Here is a 12,916-nt window from a genome sequence, read left to right as displayed (position 1 = left end):
TTGAATGACAAATTTGAATTGTCTTGCTTTTTATAATCATGAACTTGTTGGAATTTGCCATTACATTGTGTCCGTTTTTCCTGCATTGGTTGCTCTATTTAGATAGGTTTTTACTATATGTATTAGCCTAGTTGTTGTTTCCTCATTTTTGTCACTCAGTGTATGTGAAAGACCACTGTTCTATTTCTATTTCCTTGATTCTTTTCATCACGTATTTACACATAGCAGATGTGCGGGCTCACTTGCTGAAGCCGACGTCTTTTCGAGAGAAGTTAGCGGTCTGGTTCATTTTGCAGTTGGTAAGTTGGTGTACGGAGAAGGTGCTGTTTCTACTTTGTGTAGATTAGTCTTGGCATGTTATTTATTGTAGTTCAGTTTTTTCCAGGTACTATATATCACTATTCTGGCCTCCTCGACTTTTAGTCAAGCATAGTGCACGTTGCAGGTAAGCGCTAAATGATGTTCTTGGCGTCTTGTTGTTCGTAGAAGGCATGGTGCCGATTAATGGAACTCACTTAGATGCTTTTTTATATTTCACCTCTCTTAAGACACTGTTACAATTGAGTTTGTTGTAGTGAAGTGACGTTATTTACATTGTCACAGGTAAGCACTGGAACTAGTTCACGGTGTTACATCTCTTCATACCATTTTCACTATACGCTTCAGCTTTGGTCTGGTTACTTTACCGATTGCAGTCAGATTTCGCTGGCTGGTGTGTTGCTGTGAGTGGGACCACTCAAGCATGTTGAGGTACGATTAGTACGATTATTTTTTTCAGGGCACATTTTCATTAAAGTCACAACTCGGGTAGGTTTTTTGACACTTTTTTTGACACATATGAATGGTGATGAAGAGGGAACAGTTTTTCCTGCTCTCTTGTGTACCCATATGTTTCTTGATTAATGTTAAACTCCATGTTTTTGTACATTGTTCATTAAAAATCAGCTTATTGATATATTGCAGATTCTCCTGATGGAGGGCTTATGTGAAAAGCCCGAAATGCATTGGGATATGGGAATTTTGTTGTTGTTATAAGCTGAATACAATCTACATATATTTGTCATTTTTAAAATTGATTTCATCTGCGACTATCAAGAATAAAGCAGATTATTACCAACCTCACGGTCTGAAGATCTGATTCTCAGCTTATGATTCATTGACAATTGGTTGGAGTATTGTTATTTATTGAAGAGTAATAGGATATTATTTATCATTACGTTTTGATAACATTCTGTACACTTTATAATGACTTGATAGTAGTGCACTTTGGTATTCCCGGATACATATCCGGAGTTTTCTCTTTTCATTGTGAACAAGGTGGCCTGCAGAGCCCCTAACCTGGTGCACACTTTACTTTGGTTGAAATTTGATTCATGTATGTATAAATGTTGAATTTGTTTGAATTTTAGGATTTGAGTGCATTCAAGCTGCGCATTTTTCACTTTTAGAAAGTTGGCATTTTCCTACCTTAGCCATTTGGTACTGTCAGCCTCTCTTATGGTCACATGACTGAGTCTAGATGACAGTTGGGTATTGTGTATTCCTCCTAGACAGCCACACACAATGGGGACAGCATAGGTGTGCCTGGATGGGCCATCACTGGCAGGCCGGGTAGGAGGAGGTGCAGAAGGCTTACTTTCACTTGAATAGACTGTGTCCTGTCTCCACACAATGTAGTTGCATACCAGGCTGCATACCTACATATGTGGATCCAGTGTCAGGAAGGCAGGGCATCTGTGCACTTCAAAGGCCTGCCTCTAAAAGCTGCTTCCTACATCACAGGCACAACTGGGTACATATGTACTGGACATCAGACTCATCACTTGATTACACTTCTGGACCTGTGGATATCAGGCAGAAGGATTGCTGTGTTGCTGAAAGGACTGCCACTATGCTGGACATTTGCTCGGAAGCAACTGCTGCCCTGCTGTGCTGATCTGCTGCCTGTTGTCCTCTTGCCTAGGTGAGAAGGACTGGACGTGCATCTCTTGAACCCAGAACCCCAGAATGACTCTAAGATTTAGGTGTATGGCCTATCTGCAGCTGTACTTTGCCATCTGTGAGTCTACCCTGACAGGTAATGCCAGACTAGTCTTTGGAAGTTGGCTTAAGGTGCTCTACCAGCCTCTGTGGATTCAGATCAAACACAAGCAGAACCAACGCATCGCTGCTGATGCGTGATTTACACCTGCTGCACAGACCCGCATTACCGTTGCATCCCAAAGCCTCCTTCGAGACCGCAACTGCACAACGCATCCTTAGTGCACGCCTGTGCATCCCTCATTGACGACAGCCTCAATGACAAAGCCAGACTCACTATCACAACCTCAGAACTGATGCATCGACCCTCTGCTTGACACATACTCGACGCTGGACTTTGCATCACAAGCCTTGTCAACAGGTTTTTGACGACGACGCAGGACATTGCACCGCAGACTCATCACATCTCGGAAATGACGCATCACTTCAGCTGTGCAATGCATCTCCGACACGGATCCTCACACTGCTCTTCATACCATGAGTGAAGGTAATCTGTTCAGAAGGCCTAACTGAGTCCCTGTAGCAGGCCCACACTCAATCACGGTTGACCTGAACTTGTGATTCTGTTCTATGCCGGCGTGACCAGATGACAACAGTTGGCGTTTGTGCTTTATGGCGCTAAGTCCACTGAAATCTTTATAATTGCATATCTCCTTTTCTACTAATTGGATTTTTGTCATTTTGGTCTTGTTTTATTTATCAAAGAAAGCTCTATCTTTCCAACTTGGTGATGGATTTTGTTGTGTGTTTTTTTGAACTTTATTACTGTTTGGAGTGTTGCACAAAGGCTTTGCACATTGCATCTAAGTTAACCATGACTGCTCTGTGCCAAGCTACCAGAGGGTTGAGCACAGGTGAATTTAGGGTTGGCTTATGCCTCACCCTGACAAGGATTGTGGTTGCTGCTAGACCAGGGGTCTCACTCCAGTCAACCAACAACCCCAATTTCTTAATTACAGAGTGCACCAACGTATGAGTGGAAACAGAGCTTTCGGTTCATGTGGAGATCTAGCTCTCTCTTCATGAAGATATTACACAGCAGAAGATATAAAGAAGAACCCTGAGGGTACAATGCTGAATCTGTGAGGGAAACTCCCTGCACACCAGCGTTTGAGGACCTGATTATGCCTTTCTAATGGAATTCTCTCCTTTTTCACTGGAGAAAATATTATCTCTAGCATTTTCCCTCAAAACCTGATCTACACTGGTCCCCTGCCCAAAATAACTTTTTCAATCTTCGTATTGCTTTCATCTCCCCTGTACTATTAGAGCTATGTAACCCTTCTTTAAATCTAAGCTATGCTTTCAACTGTTTGAAACAAGGTTTAGTCGTTACAGTTATCAAAATAAAAAAAACCTAATCCAACCTTTTTTTAACAACTATAGGCCCATTTCACTTCATCCACCATTCTCATAAATTCTTGAGTATGAAGGCCATGCTCCTCTTTCCTGGAAACGCATCCTTTCTTAGACTTGGTTCAACCAGCCTTTCTCTTCCTGCATAGCATTGAGTCAACCCTATAGGATATGTTGAATGATTTAAGATTGTTTGATTTCAGATTCATGATGATGGCAGTTCAACCACTTCCTTTTTAGGTCTCGCCCTGCGATTGCAGGCCAAAGGCCTGCTGTCGCAGAGCGAGACTATTGTTATCATTCCGGCTTTCAAGGACTGAAAGGGAGAGGACAAGAGACTGGCACGCGCACACACGCAGCAGCAGCCTGCCGGGATCAGGTCGCGCGCGTCAACACGCGCTCCGATTCCGGCAGGCTCTTCACAACACATGCACAACACACATACAGCCCCCCCCACGCATACACACACACATACATACAGAACCCCCCCCCCGCATACACACACGCACGCACGCACACACATACACAGAGAACCCCCGGTGCTTACACACACATCCCCTACCTCGTCTCGGCGTCTTCGCGCTCCCTTGCCCCCGCTCCTCTGGTGCGCGCGCACCACTAGTTTCGATTCCTGCGTCGGCTCCTCTACAGCCAATCAGGAGGCAGAACTCCTTTTAGACATGCTCCCTCTCTGGTCCGCTATCATTTTTTTCTTTTGCATAGTCTTGGCCTCGTTCCGAACCCGTAGTTGATAAGTCCCTATAGCTTTAGACGTGACTCATTTAGCTTACGATAGCTATGTGCGTCATTTCCTACTTGGTGTCGGAACCAATCCGACAGCTTGGTAGATGAAAGATTGAAAAGGCCTCGGATTGGATGGCGAGTCTTTCGCTTAAAAAAAAAAAATCTATTTAAATGATTGGCTCGACATGGTCAAACCTCTTTTCAAGTTCGTGTGGGTACAACCTGTACCGTGTAGATCGTGATTGAAGAAGTGATACTATGTTTTCACTAATGTAAGTCCTGGAGTGCTGGTTCTCTTTAGTGTTCTTGTTATCAGTACTGGTATGCTAAAGACCGGCGTCCCAGTGATGCCCGAGGGACGTCAGGCACTGCGCTGCCTGTGTTCGCAAGGATTCAGCAAACCATCTTACGAGGAGTCTCCCTGTGCCCATAACGTGAATGCATTGAATAGTGAGGTGCGTCGTGGGATCCTCCGACACATCTCCCGACAACGTCCGCAATATCATGATTAGGGGGCGGTATGGAGCAGGAAGTGTCCTCGTGCCAAGCCGTCCTCTGTCACCAGTGCATCCAAGGGCGTTAGCTGTCCGTCGTGGTAAACGTCACCAAGTGTCTGCAGATCCGCCTCCCCAGGTAGAAAGATCCGTTCTGGTGATGCCACCTCGCCCTCTTGGTGTGCCCAGTATGGGCGAAGCGGGTGAGTATGGGTTAGTGTTATTGGTAAGATGTAAGGCGCACTTGAAGCATCTGAAGGCCAGCACCAGCATCCGCTGTTCAGGTGCCACCCTCTCTCCCGGGATGGAATAGCCACAAGATGGATGAGTGTGTGTCCAGGCTTGCAGATGTATCGTGATAAATAAATAAATCCTGGTATGTGTAAACAAATCCCTGCAAGGGTCTCAAGGCGCTGAGGGCCGTCGGGGAGATTAAGTCCGCTATTGCCTAGAGTCACGTGATGCTGAGCTGCCACCGGCGCTGGGATCAAACCGCAAACCCCTCGCTCTGGAGTCAGCCGCTCTGGCCGCTGACTCATGATGAGTACTGATGATGCAAAAATATTCTGCACCAAGTAGTGGCTTGTTATATAAATTATTAATAATAGTAACGTTTAGAGCCAATGAGCCTGCAAAAACGAATTATCACTGACCGCCTTGTGTCTGTATGTTTAAATGTTGTTTTTTCTGCTTTTTGTCTGCAATACTTAGTTTTTACAATTCATTCTACTTTTGTTTGCAAGTCAGTTTTTAATATTGTAACGGTGACCATATGAAATAGAGTTTGAATATATCTCTTAATGGAGGACCCCAAACTTAAACTTGAGCTTTCTAGATGTTTGCCTACATGTCTACCTATCCTGTATTTATCGGTCTGCTGGCCCCATCTCTGTCTAACTCTCTGTTTTTCCTGCCAAAAGTCCATCCCACACGAGGTATTGATTGTCCAAACATTGGCAGGGTCTCATCTGCAAATGTCTATCTTCTGTAAACAGTCTGCCCATGTTCTGTTGTGAAAGTGGCATTTTGTTGTTCTCACTGTTGACATGTTCTGTATTGCCTCTCACAGGACGCAGCTAGAGAGGGGCAACATTTCAGTCCAAAATGCAGGCTTTTTGCGTATTGTTTTCCACCCGCTGACCAAAATTGGACTTGATCTCATTATCTATGGTTGGGGGAAATAAATAAAAAAGACAATTGCTTTTTGAAGCACTGTGAGGTGCGGGTCAATGAATTTGTCCTAATGCTAGTTGCATTAAGGTGAATGCATTTCTTGGGAACCACACAATGCATGTTAAAGCAACTTCTCCTGCAGGGAAGTCTCTGTGCAGTGTTTGCCTGCAGGGTCTCCCTGGCAGGCAGGCACAACACTACATCTCCGCAGCTGAGAAAGTGTCTTTGAAGAGCATTGTCAGTGACAGGTCATTATAATAAATGTAATGTAGTTACTAACTTAATATAATTACCACTAGGTTAATTGCTTTGGTCATTGCTTGATAAAGGAGTGTTTCACAAGAATTCCTCCTTCCTTGCATTCCTCAATGACCGGAATGAGGAACATTTGTTTTGCACAGGGATTTCACCTCCATTACTCCCTTTTTCCAATTCGGGGCAGGCGGATCCAGAAATAAAGAAACTACCTGTAGTTCTGCATCCTTTTACTGTGGATTGGGAACAGGGAATTGTGTCAATTCTAGATGCCAGCTTCAACGCAATTGTTCACAAGGAACTCATTTTATTCAGATTTTTGAGTTTTGCAAGTTTATTAGTTCTCGCAGCGATTTAATAGTAGTTAGCAATTGATACAGTCAATATGTTCAAAAAACGTTTTCATTAGTTGAAGTTCCGTTTAATCTAGGACTAGAGAAAAACATATGATTGGAGAGAACAGCCCAACAGAGATTATATTCAACACTTTCTTCAGCCGAAGCGAGTGCTCCTTATTTGCAATTACAAATTTTGTTAATAACAAGCATTTGCAATGCAAAAGGTCTCGCATTTACACAAGTTTGAGCTATTAACATTGAAAATAATAATGCTTTATTTTTGTTTTAGTTTTTAAAACAAATAAAAAGCATTGTCATTTACAATGCCAATAGCTTAAACTCGTGTAAATGCGAGACCTATTGCATTACAAATGCTTGTTTTATCTCTATTTTTGATATGGTATCTTAAATTGTTTATGCCCCCTACAGGAAATAGATGTTCATGATATATGTGATAAAGTACCCCTGCAGTACATTATTGGGAAATTGAAAGTCACTGAAGAGTTCTATTGACCATATAGAGGGAAAAGACCGAAAGCTAAAATCCTTTATAACGTCTCTGAACTCCGATATCAGTTAGGATATTGTCAAAAAGATATTGGAATCAATTTATTGTAAGTCATATTAAAAAAATGAGGCATACAATGTGTAGGTAATGCAGATATATTCTGTTTTTCCTGTGATGTTGACCTTTATTGTGCAAAAATTAGACATGTTCCCATAAATTTTTGCTTACTACAGGCAACTAGAGATGTAAGAAGTCACCTGTAATAATAAAATTAGAGATGAGCTTTTATAAAGGGATTGCAGACTCCAATTCATTAGAAACTCTTTCTTGGCTGACTGCTTGTCTAATCACTAGTAATCTATGCAACTACCAAGATAGCAGTCCTATTAGAGAAATATTGATCATGGTGTGTATCATGCCTCCCCAGTAAAACCCATCCTTCCTAATGTTTATGTCTCTCTGTCGACCACACTCGCTAAATCCTTAGGTTTCTTTTTAACCCCTTCGCAGCGGGGGTAATTCCCCCACTGTGCTGGGGGGGGGGAGGGCACGCTCAGCGCCCCCGTGCTCATGACGAGCTCAGCTCGTCATGACCACACCAGTTCCCGTGGAACGCTCAGCACAGCAGGGCAATTATCCCCGCGTGTGAGCGTTCCAACGGTCATGACGAGCTCAGCTCGTCATGAGCACCGGAGGTGACGAGCTGAGCTCGTCATGAGCACAGAAAAGGTTAATTGCCTGTGCATATGGTATTAAAAGGATCATCAACTTGGATGATCCATCTGTTAACAAAAATATTCTTTCCATCATAGTCTATTGTCAACCCACGTATATGTGAAGATGTGACAAACTGATATTTCAAATGGCGCCCATCTCACTGAGGGTCGCCACTGACTCCTGTCACTTCACTTTAGAATTTAGGATTTATTTTTGATCAATAAGTAAATATTGAGTACTCAAATTATCAAGCTCTCTTCTACCTTCTTTATAAGTTTAGCTATGATGAAAAGTTGTCATATATCATCCGTTCGCAGCCAGGGTCGGCTCTAGGGCAGTGCGACCTGTGCAGCCTCACCTGACGCTGACCTCGGTGGGGGCTGTACTGCAGCATTGCTTGTTTGGCTGGCAGTTTTCATGCAACAAAAAAATGTCAAGAAAACTCTTGCGATTATTGTTCCTGCCAGGGCCGGACTGCGATCGCAAATGAGCCCTGGTAATTACATTCGACCGGCCCCTGGGAGGGGAGGGGACGGGGTGGGGGAGCAGGATGGAACACTGCTGCTGCGCTTTTGTTACAAGGGGCTGATTTTGCAGCACAGTGACAAAACCGGCCCCAGCAACAAAAACTGCCCCCATTGGTACAAAACCTACCCTACCCTTCCGGCCCACTGGTGAAATGCCCGGTGCCTGCTACAGCCAGTCCAGCCCTGTTCCTGTTGGAGAGAGATGTGACTTTTGTCAAAAGGCAGTTTCGTTCAAGAAAAGTAGCACAGAGGGTTAATATGCCTGCTGTAGAGAATGTGCACCATGCAGTTCACAGAACTGTATTTATGTTTCTGCATTTGTCACAGAGATTCTTCTGTTACTTGCAGTTCTTACATTGCAACCCTAACATAGCACAGTGAGCTATACACTTTCATCAAAGACCTGCATACAAATTTTATGGTATAGGTTAGAATGTAATGTTTATACCCAGTCTTGCATTATCCTGATACTGCTAAAAAGTGTTAATTTGGGTAAAAATACATTCTTATTAGTAAAGCCAACCCCAACCACTGTGGCACGTTTTAAATCCTGAGTTTGTGCTTCTCCTGATCAAACATATACTGCCTGCTAGTATGGCGCTCCTAGATCTTGTAGTCCTCATTGTTTTATGTAACATTTCCTATAAACTGATTTACATACGTATGATTCATTGGCTTTCTATAATGTGTGTGATGTAATGTGCTCTGACAACCTACACTGATAGGAGTAGCGCTATAAAACAAATTAAATGCATGTGAGAGAGGGACTATGGAGGGATGAGGGGCATTGGTGGAGCGTGGTAGTGAGGGAATTCCAAGAGAAGGAGGTTTCTGTTGGGGCGCCAACAAAGATTGTCTCACTGGGCACCATCAGTGCTGAACAGTGGCGTAGCTAGGGGCAGGTGGGGGGGGGAGGTGGTCCGCCCCAGGCGGCACAAATTTGCGGCAGCAGCTGCGCAGCACTGGTGCAGGCCTGCCAAGTATCATGCATCAGTTGTGACTCTACCGCATTTCAGTGTGGTGTTCCGCATCACCACACTGAAATGCTGTGTCACGCATTTTTAATGCCAGTCTGAAACTGGCACGCGTCGATGCCAGTGCGCGCCGCTGGCACCTCTGCATCTGTGCGCCGGCTCTGTTGCTTCCCTCAGACTTGCCAGCAGTAGCTGGCTCAGTAAGGTAATGGTTAAAGATCTTAAACAGTCTGCTCAGCTCTGGAGTCATACTGCTACAATGTTACATTTCATTTCCTGCCCGAGGCTCTGCGCGGCTTTCAGACACCACTACGACTCACACTCTCAGGGGGTCGGGGGGGCTGCCCTCATCCGTGGGTGCTACTGGCAGCTGTAGGTAGCACAGTTGGGGACCCCGGAATTGGATGTGGGTGACCTCATGTGTCGTGCCTCGTCACCTCCTGGAGGAAGTGAGGTAAGGTGGTAGGCAAGTCACGAGAAGCGGCGGGGGACTCAAGAGTGGAGGAGTCTAACACTGCACTGGGACACAATGCGGGAAGCGGCCAGCCTCGAGCGACATGACTAGTCACTTGACTCTTTCATGGCCACCGCTGCGCATCATCAGAGGCATAGGCATCAACATCGTGGGGATCGCCACGGGCGCAAACTAAGTGCGGCCCTCCAGGCGGGGGACGAGTCAGTCAGCAGCTGGGAGAACTTAAGACTGCATCATGCAGTGAGCTGTGCTGTGTGCGGCCGCGGGTCCCACACACAGCAGTCTCTGTGAACTTCATTCATAAAGTAAGTCACGGTGTACTTTAGCCAACGCTGCGGGCCAGGCAGGGCCGTGATACGGGTGTAGTGCAGTTGATGTTGTTGTCACACACAGCGTCTCATACCAGGCCGGAACTCACCCTCTGTGCAATATTCAGCACAGAAGAGCACCGGCCCGATTACATCCTAGCTTTCATCCTGGCAGTGAGTTACTGAGGCGGCACTACAGGTGAGTTGTGCTGTGAACTGGATACGGACCAGTGGCTAATGATAGGCCAGTACGACCACCCCTTTTCCCACTGATTAATTAATCACTTTCTCCATTTTTGAAGATTCTGCAAAACCCAAGACTTGATAAACAGGATCTTATACAAATAGTCCGTATTCATTTTAAATGCTGCTTTTCTGCCTTTTACTACTTTATCTGTCACGGACAATCAAAGCAGCTCTGCAGCACATTTCAAACTGCTTTACTCGTATGTTTCCTGTTTTAAATGGGCACTGAGAACAGGAGAAACTGCCAGCTTTGGGTGATTTTTGTGCAGGGACACTAAAATACTAGTCAGGCAGACAAAAAAAGCCAGGTAGCAGTTCTATAAGCTGGTTCTTGTTGCTGTAACTGGGATCAGAATGGCTTGAAGTGACAAGGCTGCATGGATATAATGCTTGCATGCACAAGGCACGGCTGACTGAATCATTCTGGGGAAGGGCCCCTAGATGGGAAGGGTCATGGCGAGGCTGGTACTGTTGAGGGTTGTATGGCCTACAATAGACTGGTCAGGGCACACTGGTTCTGGTGGCTACAAATGGAGCTATAATGGAATGCAGATGGCTGGTATTACTCTTGATGAAGGCAAGGGGGTTAGAGTGCATTAAGCAGGGTTAGATCTGATATAAGTGGGCAGGGTTGCAACACACTGGGCGGACAGTCCAGCTGATTAAGAACAGCACTGCAGCAGTCTCACTTAGTTCGAGAGCTGCACTTCGCGCCACAAACTTCCTCAGCAACCCCCACTTCCCCCAAGTACCTATCATGGGCGCCAATCTGAGGGATAGCCCCGGGCGCCAGAAGCTCTAGCTACGCCGCTGGTGCTGAAGCTGGCCCTGTTCGAAGCCCAGGCAGCTAATCAATTTTACCTGGACTTGTGTAAATCTTTGTAGTTGGGTTTATCCTCTAAACCTTTGAACAGAGGGTGGTGTACCGAAAATGCAGCTTTATGCTTAATTTTTAATCTCCCTTATCAGTTACATATTTTTCATTACCGATCTGCGTGGAACTTGCTTTTCCTCTACCTGTGGCTTAAAGGATTACTTACAAGAGCCTTTGTTTTGTTTACCAAGCCTATAAACCTATACAGACACGATCCATGCCACTTTTAGTATATATTTCTTGCCTACGCCCCTGGGCACTGTTCTAGCTTTGATATGGAAGGGAAGACTCTATTTATTCAGTTTCATAGGAGTCTAGAAAAATGTAATTCTGAAGGTGGTTCTCCATGAAATGATTTTTTCTGAGAAAGTATGACTTTATTTAGGATGATGTATGACGGAACCACGCATTCTGTTGTAACGCATGCCATTACAACGTGAATGCCATTTCCACACATAACTTTTACCACACATGCATTTACAACTCATATGCCATTACCACGTATGTCTTCACAACAAATTTCGTTGTAAAATCATGAATGGTAAAGGTATATGAGTTGTAAAGGATTTACAAGCAATTATAAGTATTTCACAGGTAAGTATGAAGGCCGCTTTGAAACGGCATGCATGGTAACCGCTGCGTTTTAATTTTTGCTTCCCTATTTAGGATGGAGGTTTGTTACCAATATCCCGTTTACCAGAAAACTGTGATTTCCATCTACGGAAAAGTTCACTACATCAGTACCGAGTCTTCGACCCTGCATTCTGGTATCAAGAACCGGGCTATCAGACTTTATCCTTAAACCGCCATTGATTCCTAAAATGTGCTTGTAATATGTGAATATTTTCCATAGTGAAGGATTTTAATTATAAAAGAGAGATTAACTATGTTGACACTGCCAAGCTAAAGTTGGACCCTGTATAATGCATGCTGAACAACAGCAGGTATTTAGACAGAATAGCGGAAACAGAAATATTGTGGACTGAAATATGGAGGACACAAATATCACGATGATAAGTTTCTATGGGTAAGCAAAGTTTTACAATAGAGAACTCCACATATATTTACATTGATAATATATATACCTTAAAGGTGCATAGATGTGGGGTTAAGAATAGTAAATCTATACTTACCTATTTGCACTTACCTTCTCGATATTTTGGTCCTCGATTTTTTTAAACTGTATCATGTCCACACAAGATTTCTATTTTTGATTTTCTGTCAATGATCCCTACAGCATGTGCGGTGCAGTCAATACTGTGATCTGGAGATGATCAAGAAAATAAATCCATTAGACTATACAATATTGGCTAATGTCTTCTCTCCCTCTCTTCTCACAGCTCACGGTATACCTTGGGAAGAGGGACTTTGTTGATCACATAGACGTTGTGGATCCAGTTGGTAAGTTGCTCTCTACTCATCTGTGTATTTTCTTATGTGAATATGCAAAAATCATTTTTAGATGAACCCTTTTAGACATCTCAGCTTTAGTAGCCTTCACCCTAATGCAATAGTATCTCAGGTGCATACTTTGTTTGCTATCAATAAATATGCCCTGCAACAGAGTCTAAAAGGAACCAGCTTTATTCCTTTTAATGGATAGCCACCATTTGCAGGCTTCGATTTCCGCTAAGTGTTTAACTGAGGACATGGCTATGGGTTACTTAAGGACAGGTGCCTGCCCTGTGCTTTATGCACTGAGAATGGATATATATATAGAGAGAGGGTGTCAAGCTGCAATGTCACAATCTGGTCTAGTGCTTCATTGCAGAAATGTGAAATTTTTCTGGCTACTTCACTCATAAATTGTGACTGAGTGTTACAAAAGCTCCTGAGATATTAAGCAGGACCACCTGTCCTTTATCCAATTCCTCAGTCTCTTTCCTT

General features: G+C 44.1%; 1 protein-coding gene across 5 annotated transcripts in view; it reads left to right on the top strand.

Moving 5' to 3' along the window:
* The window catches only part of ARRB1 (arrestin beta 1), an 841,034-nt gene that overhangs the window by 594,434 nt on the left and 233,684 nt on the right, over nt 1–12,916 (top strand). For all 5 annotated transcript variants that reach the window (XM_078658595.1, XM_078658596.1, XM_078658593.1 and 2 more), the window contains one exon: nt 12,370–12,430. In XM_078658595.1, coding sequence (XP_078514721.1) covers nt 12,370–12,430 — 61 coding nt within the window. The remainder of the gene's footprint in view (nt 1–12,369; nt 12,431–12,916) is intronic.

Source organism: Lissotriton helveticus, chromosome 8, assembly GCF_964261635.1.
Source record: "Lissotriton helveticus chromosome 8, aLisHel1.1, whole genome shotgun sequence".
In the NCBI taxonomy this organism is placed as follows: Eukaryota; Metazoa; Chordata; class Amphibia; order Caudata; family Salamandridae; genus Lissotriton; species Lissotriton helveticus.
Note: the sequence above shows the minus strand (reverse complement) of the source record. Positions and strands in the feature narration are given on the sequence as shown.